This window comes from Natrix helvetica (assembly GCF_964273705.1).
Source record: "Natrix helvetica genome assembly, chromosome: 12".
Lineage (NCBI taxonomy): Eukaryota > Metazoa > Chordata > Lepidosauria > Squamata > Natricidae > Natrix > Natrix helvetica.
The window spans coordinates 3807074-3824714 of record NC_138556.1 but is presented as its reverse complement, the minus strand read 5'-3'; the positions used below and the strand labels follow the sequence as shown (position 1 = coordinate 3824714).

The window sequence follows — 17641 nt, the reverse complement described above, 5'->3', positions numbered from 1 at the left end:
TCGTCCCACAAGTGAGGACCTCCAAAGTCCAGTACTTTTTCTGATCTTTTTCTAGGCCACGTCTAATTAGTTTTGAAATTCAGGACCGTTTCAACACCTTCCGCTTTTTCCCCTTCGAGAAATTCGTGCCTCAAAATTTATGAGGCCTAATTTGTGAAACGGACAGGAGGACCAAGTCCTCAAGTTCAAACAGTAGTGCGAAAATCAAACATCTGGCTCTGATTTTTTTAATCCATGTGGTTAGCAACCACAAACCAGAAAGTTCTTTGATTTGTAAACTTTGCAAACAGGAGAAGCTCAATGAGAAATCATTTGCATCTGGCTTTTTAAGCTATTTGATTTATTCCCCTCCCCCCCCACCCCCCCCACCCCCCACAGGCTGGCAAATTTTAGAATCAAACTAAATATTTGTTGAACAACATTATGAATTGTTCGTGCTGCACCATTTCAGAGGGAAGGAAATAGGAAATGTAAGCTTGAATGCTTCTCCGTGTTTAGGAAATAAACCTTGCTTGTAAAAAAGGGAACATGTTGTTAAGGAAAGCCGAACTATTGAATTGTCACTACAATTCAAAAATATGCTGAGTCTCTAGAAAGATCATAAGGGATCATATATGTCTCTGTTTCTCAACTTTGGCAACTTTAAGCCAGCTGGGGAATTCTGGGAGCTGAAGTCCACAATCTTAAAGTTCCAAGGTTGAGAAACACGGAGGAAGGTCTTCCCTAGAAAAAGTGTACAGAGGAGTAACAAAGATCATCAGGAGTCCAGAGGCTCAACATGTACAATGAATGCATGAAGGAACTGGGTATGGCTGTGAAAGTTGGACCATAGGAAGGCTGAGCGCCAAAGAATGGAGGCCTTTGAACTGTGGTGCTGGAGAAGACTCCTGCAACTCCCTTGGACTGCAAGGCAATCCAACCGGTCAGTGCTAGAGGAGATCAACCCTGACTGCTCTTTAGAAGGCCAGATCCTGAAGAGGAAACTCCAATACTTTGGCCACCTGATGAGAAGGAGGAAGGACTCCCTGGAGAAGAGCCTCATGCTGGGAAGGATGGAGGGCAGAAGAAGAAGGGGACGGCAGAGAATGAGGTGGCTGGATGGAGTCACTGAAGTAGTAGGCGTGAGCTTAAATGGACTCCAGAGGATGATCGAAGACAGGAAGGCCTGGAGGAATGTTGTCCATGAGGTTACGATGGGTCAGACATGACTTTGCAACTAACAACAACAAGCCTAACAAAGAGAAGGCTTAGGAGTGACATGATAGCAGCCTTCCAATATTTGAGGGGCTGTCACAGAAAAGAGGGAGTCAACTTATTCTCCAAAGCATCTGCAGATAGGACAAGAAGTAATGGGTGTGAGATCCTTAAAGAGAAAGCCAAGAATTAAGGAGAAATTTCTTGACAGTGAGAACAATTAATCAGTGGTTTGGCTTTTCCCCCCAGAGATTGTGGACGCTTCGCCACTGGAGGTTTTCAAGGGAAGACTAGTCAGCCTCTTGTCTGGAATGGTATGGACTTGCCTGCTTGAGCAGGGGTGGACTTGAAGACCTCTGTGGTCCCTTCCAACCCTATTATCCAATGTTCTATGTTTTAAACATGCTCTCCAGATGTCTAAATGTTTCAGGATGAATATTATACTTTAAGTAGCCCTTAATAGTTCTTATTCAAGTTCTTCTTATTGGTACACAATGCTACAATTAGCCCAACATACTTTCTGAGTAAACCAGAGCAAAAAATAATATTTCAACCTTGATATGATTCAAACACATAATGCCACATCGCTCCTATTTGAAGTATGGCTCCAGCCAATCAGGGAGCATAGAAAGAGGTTTAGATGATGTCACAGAGGGCAAACATGGTTGACTTTAGGAGGATGGAAATCTTCTGGGTTTGGTCCCATGGATGCTTCTACCCATTGGTGGGATTCACCACTTTGGGAGAACCAGTTGTTAACTTTCTGAGTAGGTTGGCAAATTGGTTGTTAGAAGAAGTCATTAGGGCAGAGAACTGGTTGTTAAATTACTTGAATCCCACCACTGCTTCTACTCATTGGAGAGCTTTCTCCCCTGAGCAGGTCAAGCACATTGAAACCAAAGAAGTGATAGAAAGGAAAGCCTTTGTGGTATGTGACAGCTGTATTACAGCTGTGCAACACTTTACACAGGACACACTTTGGAGCATGGAAACTAAGTGCCCACCTGGGACTTCTTCAAGCTGCTACGTTTTCCCAGGATTTCCCCAGTGCTTTAGAGGGAAGACAGGAGGAAGAGCTGCCATTAAGGCAGCAGTCCGATAAGAGGGCCTGGAATCTGGACCAGGAAGGTAATTTGAGAAAACAACTCAGACGAGCCCTTCCCTAGTTCACACAAAGATAAAGGGGGGTGGGTGGGTGGGAGGGGGCAGCCTATTCAGAATTGCAGGATTCTGTTACTAAAGGTTTATAGCAAAAGTGGTGTTGACTACATGGCATTGATTTCTTGGTCTGATCTACTTTGTTGGCTTGACACCTGCCTTCTGCAGGTGCAGCATAATTTGGGGAAAAGAAAGATGTGATTTAAGGGGATGCAGATAAATTCTTTATGGTTAGTGTCCACTGAAGCCCCTTGTTATTGCTGCATCCAAAGCAATGCACTGTTAGCGTTCCAAATAGCATCCAAAATTAAATCAGAGTCCAAGGCAAAGTATTGCTCAAAGTTCCAATTCATTAAGAGAGCCATGTTGGCATACTTGGGAAAACCCGAACTTGAAAGCTTCCCGGTTTTCCCCACCTAGTTGAAAGTTCAAGATCTTGCCCCCACACCCACAAGTCTATCACATGGTCCAATCTCCCACTGCCATGCTGGCAGCTTCCACCCATCCAGTTCCAGTCAGGTGCAGAGGTGCATAGGCAAAGGATGACCTTGGCTTTGTAGAAAGAATTTTGTTATGGCTATATAGTATGTAACTCCTTACAATCCCCGCTCCCATTTTCTCACAATAGAAAATGCATAGTAGAATAATAGAATCCCTGGTGTACATATGCAGTGTGTGTGTGTGTGTGTGTGTGTGTGAGAGAGAGAGAGAGAGAGAGAGAGAGAGGGAGGGAGGGAGGGAGGGAGGGAGGGAGGGAGGGAGAGAGAGAGAGAGAGAGAGAGAGAGAGAGAGAGAGAGAGAGAGAGAGAGAGAGAGAGAGAGAGAGATGAGAGATAGATATTGGTAATGTGCTTGTGTCAGTCAACCCCAGTCAACTCCATCTGCCTGAAGACAGGTCATTCCTCAACTCAGTGTCCCACTGCAGGCCCTGCTGACTTAACCTGAAATGTTCAACATGTAAAGTAACTACGGCATGCATTTTTTGTTTGCCAGCTGTGCTTCAACTCTAAGACATACGGTAGACTGATCTGACTCTTATCACTAAACTCAACTGCGCATGTACACATTCCTTCATCATTATTATTTCATTTTCTTTGTCTTTTGTTCGCCTGCCAAGGTGGTAGGCAGGAACTCTGCCAAAATGTAATCATTTAGCTAGTAAGTTTTGTTTTTACTTTCTTTACAATAAAACGTGTTTCTTAGAATATATCTCGGGTTTATTTTGCTTAATTATCAAGTATACTTCAAGGAGACGCCACGGTTCACCCCTCGTTAAATACAGGGCTGAAATTTACACCCTGACAGAGTTATCCCCTATCTCCAGGAATGACGACCTTTTCAGAATCGTTATCACAAATTACCTAAAATGGGTAAGTTCAATTTTCATAGACTTTCGATTCAGTCCTTTTTCTAAAACAAGTTTAAAAAAACACCCATCTTCTAGAAGATTGTGCTTTATCGCACGGATCACATATTAGAGAGGAGGTAAGCTTCATTTCGTTAATTAGATTCAATTTGGAAGCTGCCCAATTCCCATACAGCTCTGGGTGGCCACTAAGATATAAGGATGCCAATTTGATAGCACAGAATTCAGAATTTACAGAGAACAACAAAGATAAGCTTTTATCTATGGAACTGATGTTCTTGTCCTTGGTCATTCCTGAACGAGAAAACCATAGCATCTCCTGGAATTATCTAACCATCATGGTGTTCCATAATAGTAATGTGGAGACATGGTGATGCTGCGAAGTCGCTCTACGTTTCTCACATGGAAATGACTCTTGTCTTGATCGCCAAAAGTAGGTAGCTATAACTTGCTTTTTGTAGTTCAGAGAAAGAGAGAGAGAGAAGCTACCTCACTCTACTTCAAGCACAGGAGGCTGTTGGAGGAGTTATACCTCCTGGTGGCTTCCTCCGGGTCCTGTTTTTGTGACACCCCAGTTTATCCAACAAAATCTGGCAAAGAAGCAAAGTTTTACATGAACTGGCAGTTAGGTGGCATTTACATTTAATAACTTATTATCCTTGTTCATTACACAGCCAGCCAGATGTTTAGACTAGATTTGGCATTTTGGCATATTAAATCGTTCCCTACCTGGAATAAGCAGGTGTGGATATTGGATGGTGTCAGAGGTATTACTGCAGGATGTAAGCTATTCCGAAGCAAAGCTGCCTTTTGCAATTGACCAATGGCGATTTTATCACCACCAATGGTATATTATGATGCTTGGTAGCTCAGCCATTCTGATGTTCAGACTGGATATGGCATTTTAATGTACTTACTGAGTCCTTCCCTGGGTAAACTGCCTTTTGCAATTGACTGATGGGGATTTTGTCAATGCCGATGGTGTTCAAGTGGTGATCCAGGTGTTTTGGGATTGCACCCCCAGGGCACTTATCACTATTGATGCTACTTTTGTTGTCTTTTGCCAGAGCTGAAGAAGCTTCTTGACTAGGTGGCTCAGTGGCTAAGACACTGAGATTGTTGATCAGAAACGTCGGCAGTTCGGCGGTTCGAATCCCTAGTACAGGTCTCCTACGTGAGCAAGGGGTTGGACTAGATGGCCTCCAAGGTCCCTTCCAACTCTGTTATTGTTTAGTGTTTACTGAGAAGTGAAACGTCTTCAAAGAAAAACAAGAAAGTTCACTTGCCTCTTGAAAAAAGTACCTTTGGGACAAGAATGACCAGGATGACTGAGAATCTCCATAGACCCGGCTGGCTGGGGAATTCTGGGAGTTGAAGTCCACAAGTCTTAAAGTTCCCAAGTTTGAACACCTCTGCCATAGACATTTAGGGAATGAACTTTGGATGACACTTTGGGATGAACAACCTTTGAATCCTGCAGGAGTATGAATGGATTTCCAGAAAAAAATTGCAGGCTGCAGGAACCATTTGCGCTCCAGTTTGCGATGCAAATAACACGGATTCATCCACACAGCCCATGCTTGCATTCAACAGTGAAGACACAGGTCACAAAACATCCTGCAGAAAGCACAGCTCCACAACCCAGTCCTTTCAGCAATTTCCCAAAAGCTCCCCACCCATTTGCACCATTCAGATGAGCCTGAGGACACAGATAAATCTCCAAGTGGCCTCAAGGACCCTTTAAAAGGATGCAAATGACCAGCTGCCTGCAAGGAGTATCAATCTTTCCATTACTCACCAACCAGTCAGAGCTGAAGAAGCTTCTTGGATGACAAGTGAAATGTCTTCAAAAAACCAGAAAGTCCAGTTGCCTCTTAAAAATGCACCTTTGGGATGTTTTGCCAGAGTTAGTCTACTTCTATTTGCAGGTCTTTATATTTTGCCATTTTCTCCAGTTCTTTCTCTTGTGGTCTGCTGTCTCCAGGTTCTGCCATATCCTTTTTCTTTTTCTGTCTTTCTTATTAAGAATTGTTACATTTGCAATGTTGTGTTGCGAGGGCTTGTCTGTTTGAATTCTAAAGTCCCTGCGCACTTTAGCATCTTCATTTTCTATCACTTTGCCTGCCATGGTCCAACCAGTTCTTTGCTTGCGGGCAGATGATATTTCTTGCAGATATTATTATTATTCTTTCAGAAACCACAATTCTTAACTGGTGATTATCTGGGACAGCAAATGATTGCCAGTCAAGCCAACAATCAAGAGGCTCAGAGCAAAATTCTGCTGGCCTAACAAACTTTATATTGCCCAGGCTATGTTTCGGTCAGTTTTAGATCCACCCAGTTTCTAAACAGAGTAATATTGTCCTGTTCCTCCATTTTTCCTCCTCTTCCTTCTGTGTTTTATTGGTCAATGTTGCCTTCTGATTTGGGAAGATTTCAACCATTTATTTGGCAACCCTGCCAGTTCCTCAGAAGACCCCTGCCCCAGTGTGACGCCCATCAACCAAAGGGAGAAGGCAGAGTAGACCGTACAACAGGGGTGTCAAACTTGATTTCATTGGGGGCCACAACAGGTTGTGTTTTATCTTGGAGGAGGGGGCATGACCAACTCGACATCATTAGTGGCCAAGTGCTAAGGCAGGACTTCCCTCAGACCCTTCCTCACTCTTATTATAATCTATCTTTCTTCTTTCTTTCTTTCTTTCTTTCTTTCTTTCTTTCTTTCTTTCTTTCTTTCTTTCTTTCTTCCTTCCTTCCTTCCTTCTTACCTACCTACCTACCTTTTCTTCTTTTTCTTCTTTTTCCTTCCCTCTTCATTCTCCTTTCTTCTTCTTTCCCCTCTTTCCTTCTTTTTCCTTCCTTGCTCTCTTCCCATCTTCCCTTCTTTTTCTTTGTCTTTCCTCTTTCCCTTTCTCCTTTCCTGTCCCTTCTTGCATGCTCAAATGCAAATAGCAACAGCACTTAGACTTATATACCACTTCTTAGTGCTTTCCAGCCCTCTCTAAGCAGTTCACAGAGTCAGCCTCTTGCCCCCAACAATCTGGGTCCTCATTTTACCCACCTCGGAAGGACGAGAGGCTGAGTCAACCTTGAGCCTGGTGAGATTTGAACTGCGGAACTGCAGCCAGAAGTCAGCTGAAGTAGCCTGCAGTGCTGCACTCTCACCACTGGGCCATCTTGGCTCAAAAGGGGGAAAAATTCTCATTTTCTTTTGTTTTTAAGTTTGTTTTGCTAGCCCTTTGCCAGCAAAAATGGAGCAGGGGGGTACATGTGGCCCTCTCAAGCTCCGTTTTCGCTGGCAGAGGCACTGCAGGCCAGTCCTTCGCTGTTTCCCGGGAGGGCCAGATCTAAGCACCCCACTGACCAGATCCGGCCCATGGGCCTTGAATTTGACACCCCTGCTGTACAATGTCTGTAACTGAGGTCAGCCGCCATCTCCATGTACAACCCGCCATCTTGGATGTACAACCCAGATTGCATCCCATTCTCCAAAGCACCTGAGGGCAGGACAAGAAGCAATGGGCGGAAACTAATCAAGGAGAGAAGCAACCTAAGAACTAAGGAGAAATTTCCTGAAAGTTAGAACAATTAATCAGTGGAAGTGCTTGCCTCCAGAAGTTGTGAATGCTCCAACACTGGAAGTTCTTAAGAAAAGATTGGATAACCATTTGTCTGAAATGGTATAGGGTTTCCTGCCTAGGCAGGGGTTTGGACTAGAAGACCTCCAAGGTCCCTTCCAACTCTGTTTTTCTCTTCTCTTCTCTTCTCTTCTCTTCTCTTTTCTTCTCTTCTCTATCCTATCCTATCCTATATTCTATCCTATTCTATTCTATCCTATCCTATCCTATTCTATTCTATTCTATTCTATTCTGTATCTGTATCCTGTATCCTGTATCCTGTATCCTATATCCTATCCTATCCTATTTTCTATTCTATTCTATTTTCTATTCTATTCTCTAATCTATCCTATCCTATTTTCTATTCTATTCTATTCTATTCTATTCTGTTCTATTCTATTCTATTCTATATCCTGTATCCTGTATCCTGTATCCTATATCCTATCCTATCCTATTTTTTATTCTATTCTATTTTCTATTCTATTCTCTAATCTATCCTATCCTATATTCTATTCTATTCTATTCTATTCTATTCTATTCTATTCTATTCTATTCTATTCTATATCCTATCCTATCCTATTTTCTATCCTATCCTATCCTATTCTATCCTATTCTCTAATCTATCCCATCCTATCCTATTTTCTATTCTATTCTATTCTCTAACCTATCCTATCCTATCCTATATTCTATTCTATCCTATCCTATCCTATCCTATCCTATCCTATCCTATCCTATCCTATCCTATCCTATCCTATCCTATCCTATTCTAATCTCTATCCTATTCTGTCCTACCCTACCGTGAGCTTGAAGAAAAGTGGCCAAGCTCTCCTCCAGCACAAGAGTTTTTCATCTCGGTTTGCACAGCTGTTACTCAGCGTGATCCTCTAATCGCGGCAATGAAGCCGCGGTGCCCTTTCTAAAAATAAGGCCGGGGACGGCAGAAACTGCTGGCCTTTTGAAATAAAGAGGCCCTTGGCTGGCAAATGCTTCCCGCCTCAGTCATGATCTTCCTCTCCATCTTGTCCCCTAAAATGTGAATAAGAGAACACACGCCTCCCTTTCTCAAGCCTGCCAGAGTCTAGCGGCCCAAGCAAGAGAAGTTTCGCTTGGTTAGAGTGGCTGAAAGGGAAAATGTACAGCCGAAGGTAACACCCAGAACTGATTTGAGAACCTGGAATTGGACTGAGCAAATCAGCACAGTTGGTCAGCTGCTGCAATTTGTTCTGGCTATGATTTAGGGGGGAGGGGGGAGGAGTGCCCCAAAATAGCGACAACACTTAGACTTATATACCGCTTCATAGTGCTTTGCAGCCCTCTCTAAGCAGTTTGCGGTGTCAGTATATTGCCCCTCCCCCAGCAATCTGGGTCCTCATTTTACCCATTTTACCATCGGAAGGATGGAAGGCTGAGTCAACTGGGATTGAACTCCAGACTGTAGGCAGAATTAGCCTGCAATACCGTATTTAAACTATTGTGCCACCATAGCAATAGAATAGAATAGAACAATATTACAAAATAACAGTAGAAAGAATAGAATAGAATAGAATAGCAATAGTACTTAGACTTATATACCGCTTCTTAGTGCTTCACAGCCCTCTCTAAGCAGTTTACAGGGTCAGCCTCTTTCCCCCAGCAATCTGGGTCCTCATGTTACCCACCTCGGAAGGATGGAAGGCTGAGTCAACCTTGAGCTGGTCAGGATCGAACTCCTGACAGTAGGCAGAGTCAGCCTGCAATGCCGTATTTTAACTATTGTGCCACCATAGCAATAGAATAGAATAGGACAGAACAAAATTACAAAATAACAGTAGAAAGAATAGAATAGCAATAGAAATACCACTTAGACCAGGGGTGTCCAAACTTGGGAACTTTAAGACTTGTGGACTTCAACTCCCAGAATTCCCCAGCCTGCTGGCTGGGGAATTCTGGGAGTTGAAGTCCACAAGTCTTAAAGTTCCCAAGTTTGGACACCCCTGACTTAGACTTATATATTGCTTCTTAGTGCTTTATAGCTCCCTCTAAGCCAGTGATGGCGAACCTTTTTTGGCTCGCGTGCCATAAGTGTGGGGAGCGCAGGGGGTCGTGTGCAGGCGTACCGCACCCATAATGCAATGTGCGACCCACCCAGTGCGCATGCGCGCACCACAGGCACGACCCTCCCCCATTTTTGCACACTTTTTTTGCCCTCCCCAGGCTCCAGAGGCTTTATAGGAGCATGGGGAGGGCAAAAACAGGCTCCCCCGGCCCCCCGGAAGCCCTCTGGAGGCTTCAGGGACCTTCGGGAGGCTTCGAAACGACCCTCTGAGCAAACCCCGGTTTGCTCGGAGGGTCGTTTTAAGCGCTCCGAAGGCTTCAGGGACCTTCAAGAGGCTTCCCTGAAGCCTTTGGAGCGCTCAAAACGACTCTCCGAGCAAACAGGAAGTCCGTTCCCGAACTTCCGGTTTGCCCATAGGGCTGTTTTTTTGCACTCCGGAGGCTTCAGGGAAACTCATGAAGGCTCCAGAGGGCCTCCGGGGCCCTCTTTTCGCCCTCCCCAGGCCTCTGGAGCCTCTGGAGCCTGGGGAAGGCGAAAAATGGCTTTAAAAAAGGGTGAACTCAGCTGGCCAGCATGCACATGCGCGCTGGCCAGCTGACAGGGCAGCGGCTCGCGTGCCCTGACAAATGGCTCCGTGTGCCACCTGTGGCACCCATGCCATAGGTTCGCCATCACTGCTCTAAACGGTTTACAGAGTCAGCATATTGTTTCCCAACTATCTGGGTCCTCATTTTACAGATCTTGGAAGGAGGGAAGTCTGAGTCAACCTTGAGTTGGTCAGGATCAAACTCCTGATAGTAGGCAGAGTCAGCCTGCAATACTGCATTCTAACCACTGCGCCACCACAGCTCTAATGATGTATGTCAGGTGCAAACAACCAGATCCAGAAATGCAGACTCCAAGCTAACTACTTTATTATATTCTGCCTATAATAGAGGAATCCTCACAGACTGCTTGATCCCCATGGGAGCAGACAGGTAAGGTTCCTTGGTTGTGTGTGTCTGTGTGTGTGTGTTGGGGGCAGTTGTGAATTTCTTGTGGTTGAGCAATAATTCAAGGTTAATTTCCCACAGGACTCCTCCTCCCTGACTGGCTGGGCACTGCTCTGCCTTTGGGACTCTAACAACCCCTGGAAATTTTACACAGTCATTTGCTTATTAAGAAAAGTAAATGAGTAGTAGCCAGGTAACAAAATTCTGCTATCAGAAACTGTTCAGGGGCATTACTCCCAGACTGACCATCACAACTGAACCCAACCTTTCTGTTGCTAAGCGAGACAGGTGTTAAGTGAGTTTTGAGCCACGTTGTGCCCTTTCTTGCGACAGTCGTTAAGCGAAGAACTGCACGTGTTAAGTTAGTAGCACGGTTGCTAAGTGAATCTGACCACCCCAATGACTTTGCTTTTACAGAAGGTCACAAAAGTGGATCACGCAGTGACCCCAGGGCATTGCAACCGTCGTAAATCTGAGTCAGTTGCCAAGCGTCTGAATTTTTGATCACACGACCCTGCGGATGTTGCAACGGTTCTAGGTGTGAAAACAACCACGAGTCCTTTTTTCCCCTTGCTGTTGTAAACTCAAAACGGTCATTAAACGAATCCAGACCTTGCAGGCTGCAGGTTGGTCACACCTGATTTAAGGCAAAGGATGAAGAGATGGCAGCATCTAACTGAGCTACAAGGTGAAGCCTTTGATTGTATGTCACGTTACCTGTCCAGCCAGCAAGGCAGCAGCAGTAGCCGGTCAAAGGATCACACCCATCTGCGTGGTCGCAATCACAAAGTTCGCTGCAGTTCAGGCCGTACGTCCCATCCTTCCATTCGCCAAAAGAAGAAGAAGAAGGAAAAAAAGAACAAATGAGGATAGGTGGAATGCAGGAATCAACCGAGACAAACTTATTCTAACTATATAACATATACAAGTATTCTAACAGATTAACCGAGTTGGAAGGGAACTTGTAGGTCATCTAGTCCAACCCCCTGCCCTACACCATTGCTGACAAATGGCAGTCCAGTCTCTTACATTCCTCAACTTACAACCATAATTGAGCCCAAAACTTATGTTGCTAAGTGAGAAACATGTTCAGTGAGTTTGTCCCACTTTATGACTTTTCCTGCCATGTTTGTTAAGTGGATCACTGCAGTTGTGCCGTTTGAAACAAGGTTGTTAAGTGAATCTGGTTCTCCCATTGACTTCGCTTGTCAGAAGGTCGCAAAAGGGGATCAGAGGACCCCGGGACTCCGCAACCGTCGTAAATGTGAGACAATTATCAAGCATCCAAACGTAAATCACAGGACCATGGGGATGCTGCAATGGTCATAAGTGTGAAAACTGGTCATAAGTCACTTTTTTCAGTGCCGTCGTAACTTCGAATGGTCACTAAGTGAACTGTTGTAATGTGAGGACTACCTGCAATTATAGTTACCAATTTTATGCGCTTAAATCAGGTGTAATATTTGTGGCTGAATCCCAGAAAATCTTGATGCCTAGTTCCCTTAATCTGCCTGGAGCTAATTGGCACAATTCTGTCATACAAGAAGTCGTGATAGTTACCAGTTTAGCCAACTTGGAAAAAAACAAATTAAGAAAATTAATTTAATTAAGATCTTAATTAAGACTCTGCCAGCTGTCTGGGGGCCCAATGGGGGAGTGTCACACTGAGGTGTGTGTGTGTGTGTGGATGGACCAATAGCAGATCCCCCTCCAGCTCATCCTACTTCTTCCCTCCCTATCTTTCAGTCATAAATTGTAATTTGCATTTTTATTAGTTGGATGTATGTGGGTCTATAGTTTTATTGCTTTTAGTATAGATTAATGAAGATCGATAGATTAACAGAGTTGAAAAGGACCTTGTAGCTCATCTAGTCCAACCCCCACCCAAGCAGGAGACTCTACGTCATTTCTGACAGAGGGCAGCCCAGTCTCTTCTTGAAAGCTTCCAGGGATGAAGCTCCCACAACTTCCGAAGGCAACTTCTGTTCCATGGGTTGATTCTTCTCACTGTCAGAAAATTCCTCCTTATTTCTAGGTTGAATCTCTCCTTGTTCAGTTTCCATCCATTATTCCTTCTCCGGCCTTCAGGTGCTTTGGAAAATAGCTTGATCCCCTCTTCTCTGTGGAAGCCCCTCAAATATTGGAAGATGCTATCCTGTCTCCCCTGGTCCTTCTCTTCACTAGACTAGCCATGCCCAGTTCCTGCAACCGTTCATCGTATGTTTTAGTTTACAGTTCCCTAATCCTCCTGGTTGCTCTTCTCTGCACTCTTTCTAGAGTCTCAACATCTTTTTTATAGTGTGGTGACCAAAACTGGATGCAGTACTCTAGCTGTGATCTTACTAGGGCTTTATAGAGTGGTATTAGTACCTCCCTTGATCTTGTTTGTATCCCTCTTAATGCAATTTAGGATTGCATCGGCTTCTTTGGCTACTGCTGGCTCATATTTAGTTGGTTGTCCACTAAGATTCCAAGATCCCTCTCACAGTCACTGCTATTAAGCCTAGTTTCACCCAATGTATATATGTACTTTTAGGGGTTTTTTTACCTAATGTAAAACTTTACTTTTCTCTACATTCAATTTCATTTTGTTAGGTAGGTTCTTGGCAAGCTAGAAATGTCACTGCTACTAGATGGGCAGCAAACAAACATAATAAATAAGCAAATACCTACCTACCTACCTACCTACCTACCTACCTACCTACCTAATCTATCTAAAGCCATCTGCTGGAGTAGCTCTCTGGAGTCTGGACATTAGTGATCCAATATTTCAGGGGCTGCCACAGAAAAGAGGGGGTCAGCCTATTTTCCAAAGCCCCAGAAGACCAAGACAAGAAACAGTGGATGGAAACGAATTTAGGAGAAAAGCAATCTAGAACTAAGGAGGAATTTCCTGACAGTTAGAACAATACATTTGTGGCACAGCTTGTCCCAGAAGTGGTGGGGGCTCCATCTCTGGAGGCTTTTAAGAAGAGATTGGGCAGCCATTTGTCCTGAATGGCATATACTATATACCATTCTCATGCTTGAGGAAGGGGTTGGACTAGAAGACCTCCAAAGTCCCTTTCAACTCAGTTGTCCCGTTCTGTTCATTCGTTCAGCGCATCGGTTCTTCTTCCCACCCACATTGGGAGGGATCCTGAGCACAGTTCATTCTTGCCAACTTTAAAGATGGGACAGTCATAAGCTATTGGTCCCTTAACTCTGGAGTTCTCACCTAGCTTAGATGTTCACAACAACAACTCTGGGCACTTTTGAAGCTTCTTTTGAGTTTCCCTTTTGACTAGATTCTTGAGTTGCCATAGGTTAGAGCAGTGCTGGCAAACCTTTTCGGCACCAAGTGCCAAAATGGGAGAGAGTGCATGCCAGAAACCAGAAGAGCGCACCGGGTGGCTGTTCTTCTGGTTTCCTGGTGCGCACATGCACACTGACCAGCTGGTCTTCGCACGTGCATGCATGCCAGAAACCAAAAGGCCAGGTGGCCAGTGCACATGTGCAGGAGCGCCATAAACTGGAAGAGCAGCCATGTGCATTGGGAAGCTGCTGTTCTGGTTTCCAACACTCCCAGACATATGAAGACCAGCTGGCTGGTGCCCCAGAACCCGGAAGAGCAATGGGCAATGACTCTTGTGCCAGGAGAGATGGCTCTGCTTGCCACTTCCAGCACATGGGCCATAGGTTCGCCATCATGGGGCTAGAGTAAAGAAGAGCAGCGGGTAGGACTAGAACAGGGGTGTCCAAACTTGGGAACTTTAAGACTTGTGGACTTCAACTCCCAGAATTCCCCAGCCAGCTGGCTGGGGAATTCTGGGAGTTGAAGTCCACAAGTCTTAAAGTTCCCAAGTTTGGACACCCCTGGACTAGAAAGACCTTCAAGGTCTTCCAACTCTGTTATTCGGACTGATTTCAGGATACGTGTAGTGAAAACATGACGTCTCTCTCTCTCTCTGATCTCAGCCTGGATCACCCATGAAAAGAGCAGATCTCTGCAAGCCGAGGAAGACTTACAGGGCAGGGCTGGTCACAGATTTCTCCTTGCCACCCAGGACCACAAAGGCAAGATCCATCCATGGGGTCACAGGCAGCTCCGTTGGCACAGTAACACGTCTGGTTGCAGTTAAGGCCCCATGTGTTGCTCGAGCATGGAATGGAGCAGTCTGTTCCCTGCCACCCTGTAAAATCAAAGAGCCGAAGAACATTAGGTCAGCTATCAGCCCTGGCTGCCCGTCCTCCCTCTTTGGAAATAAATGCATTCTAGAGGGGAGTAGCAGGATGTGTAGATTGCAGAATGGTCATCTTTCCCAGAAGCCTTCATCCGAGTCAGCAAAATCAGGGGTAGAAACAAACCAAGCAGCCCATAATCAAACCCTAAATTGAGGAGTAAAGTTGAAGACAAGGAGGTAGGTTGGAGTTGGAAAGCAGAGAGTCCACATAAATACAGATGGTGTCAACATCCAGCTTGAGGGTCCCAATAAAACTCCAGGCTCATTCCGTTCCCGAAAATCTTACCGTTTTTTTGAATACGCTGCATGGTAATGTCGAAGTAAAACTAACTCTGAAGTTCCCAAACATCACTTCGTAGAATTAAACAGGAATTTTCCCAGCCAACCTCTCGCATAGTCCATATGAGCAGGTTCACTTTGTTATGGAAACCATCTGCTTCAACCTCACACCTGCTATGATGTCCTTGAAAAGGTTTCAGGCTCTCACAGTCTTCAGCAGGATCATAGAAGTTTCATTTCTCCGTCTAACCCACTCGAAAGCCACACACGCACCCTTAGTATTCCATGGCAAATTGAAATGAAGAGGCATGTAGTTGCCAAAGGTTCATTCTTGACAGATAGTCCTTGACTTACAACAGGAATTGGGACCAGAATTGCTAAGCAAAATGCACCTTATTTTGCAACCTTTAAAAAAAAATCATAGTTGTTAAACAAATCGCTGCAGCCGTTGAGTGAATCCAACTTCTCTCACTGACTTTGCTTTTCAGCAGCCAGTTGGAAGGTCGCAAATGGCAATCACGTGGCCCAAGGATTGGGTCTGCAATGGTTGTAAATATATGCCCATGGCGAAGGGCCCTGTGAGTGTTGGGATGCTACAATGGTTCAAAATGTAAGGAGCAGCTGAAAGTCACTTATTTCAGTGCTTTGAATGAAGATAGAACATTAAATAATAGAGTCGGAAGGGACCCTGGAGGTCTTCTAGTCCAACCCGCTGCTAACAATCACTAAACGAATGATTGTAAGTCAAGGACTACCTGCAGAGTAAAACACGTTCCAACAACAAGGAGGGTACATTTGGAGCATAATCTATCACTATTTTACATACATTGAGAGCTGACACACCGGAAACAAATTCCTTGTGTGTCTAATCACTCTTGACCAATAAAGAATTCAGTTCAGTCTGTTCTGTTCTGTTCTTTTTATTCCATTCCATTCTATTCCATTCTATTCTTCTAGTCTATTCTCATTCTCTTCTTCTGTTCTATTCTCATTCTCTTCTCTTTTCTTCTCTTCTTCTGCTCTATTCTCATTCTCTTCTCTTCTTCTGTTCTATTCTCATTTTCTTCTGGTCTCCTCTTCTCTTCTACATTCTCTTCTCCTTCTCTTCTCCTCTCCCATTCCATTCCTCTATTCTCATTCTCTTCTCTTCTTCTGTTCTCATTCTCTTCTGTTCTCTTCTCTTCTTCTGTTCTCTTCTCATTCTCTTCTCTTTTCTTCTCCTGGTCTATTCTCATTTTCTTCTCTCCTTCTGTTATATTCTCATTCTCTACTCTTCTACATTCTATTCCATTCCATTCTCATTCTCATTCTCATTCTCATTCTCATTCTCATTCTCTTCTCTTCTCTTCTCTTCTCTTCTCTTCTCTTCTCCTCTCCTCTCCTCTCCTCTCCTCTCCTCTCCTCTCCTCTCCTCTCCTAGATTGTTACCAAATGGACCACATCACAAGCGTGCACCAGAGAGGAAGGATTAAGCCATGGCAAAAAAAAGAAAAGAAAACCACAAACTGCAGCAACCTTAATTAGCAGCCAGATACAATATGGGGCACAAGACCAGTGGTGGGTTCCGTATCCCGTTGCAACTGGTACGATGCAACAGGGCCAGGCACCCACCACATGAATGCGCGCAGCGTACTTACCGCCCACAATGCTCCGCAACACCTCCGCGATGCTCCAGCTGCTCGGTGGAGCATTGTGCAGGGGCTGTACGCTCCATGCGCGGAAGCCCCGAAAACTTCAAATACCGGTAAGGAGCGCAGGTGGGTGGGTGGGCCCTCCGGAGCACCGTACAGGAACAGTACCTGGTGCTCCCGGCAGGCACCGGGACGCCTTTACCGGGCGTACCAGTTGTAACCCACCACTGCACAAGATCCAAACAACAGGAAAAGCTTTGGAGATGTGGACCATTCTGAGTGAAAGCATGATGGACCTCAATGCACAACAGCCACTGAAACTGGAAAATGTACCTTCTCTGCAGAAGCAGGAGCCGTCTCCCGGGGAGCACATGCCGTTGTTTTTGCAGTTGCAGGCCAGAGAGCAATTGATTCCGTAGCTTCCAAGAGGACACGTAACCGAGCAGGTCTCTCCCTGGGAAACAAAAGAGATCTAGACTGAGTGTTTGGAATTTGGATCTTGGGGACACTGATTGCAATTCATATGTCACTGAATTACAACTCCCATCAGTCACAGCCCAGATGGTGGTGTGAGCAGCAGTGGGTGACTGACGTTGGGAATTCTCTGGGAACCCCAAATTCCCAAACGTACTTTGTAGAGTTATATCTTTGCAAATGTATAGTATCTTTGTAGAGCAGCACGATGGCCTAGAAGTGAAGATGCTCGGCTCCCGCTCAGAAGGTTTAGAGTTCAATCCTAGCAGATGTTTCTCTCTCAGGGCGCAAAGAAAAGAAAATCTGCTGGGAACTCTGCATAGGTGGCCAGTAAAAGCTCAGCTCCACTCAGTCGCCCCAACTCTACCTCAAATTAAAAGATTACAGGGTTGTAAAAAGAAGTATCCTTGTAGTATATTATTTATTTAAGGAACAATATCATTTAAGGAATAACATTAAAAGAGGATATGGCTGAAGGATCTAACCCTCCCTTATACTACTTAGAGGACCTTGAATAGGCTGAGAGTTGGAGTGCCTAAGTGTAAAACCAATATGCTCAAGTGGAGGCCGTTAACGGATAACAACATGCTGTGTAAAAAACTACGCAGAGCCTGACCCATCTGCTACTACCGGAAACGTGTACCAATAATGACTTATCTGTTGCTTCATCCT

The 17641-nt window shown here is 44.8% G+C and overlaps 1 protein-coding gene across 4 annotated transcripts in view; it reads right to left on the bottom strand.

Moving 5' to 3' along the window:
- The window catches only part of MEGF11 (multiple EGF like domains 11), a 669285-nt gene that overhangs the window by 118988 nt on the left and 532656 nt on the right, over nt 1-17641 (bottom strand). For all 4 annotated transcript variants that reach the window (XM_081965210.1, XM_081965211.1, XM_081965212.1 and 1 more), the window contains 3 exons: nt 16829-16949; nt 14371-14534; nt 11080-11182 (listed from right to left, as the gene is read on the bottom strand). In XM_081965210.1, the coding sequence (XP_081821336.1) occupies nt 11080-11182; nt 14371-14534; nt 16829-16949 (388 nt within the window). The remainder of the gene's footprint in view (nt 1-11079; nt 11183-14370; nt 14535-16828; nt 16950-17641) is intronic.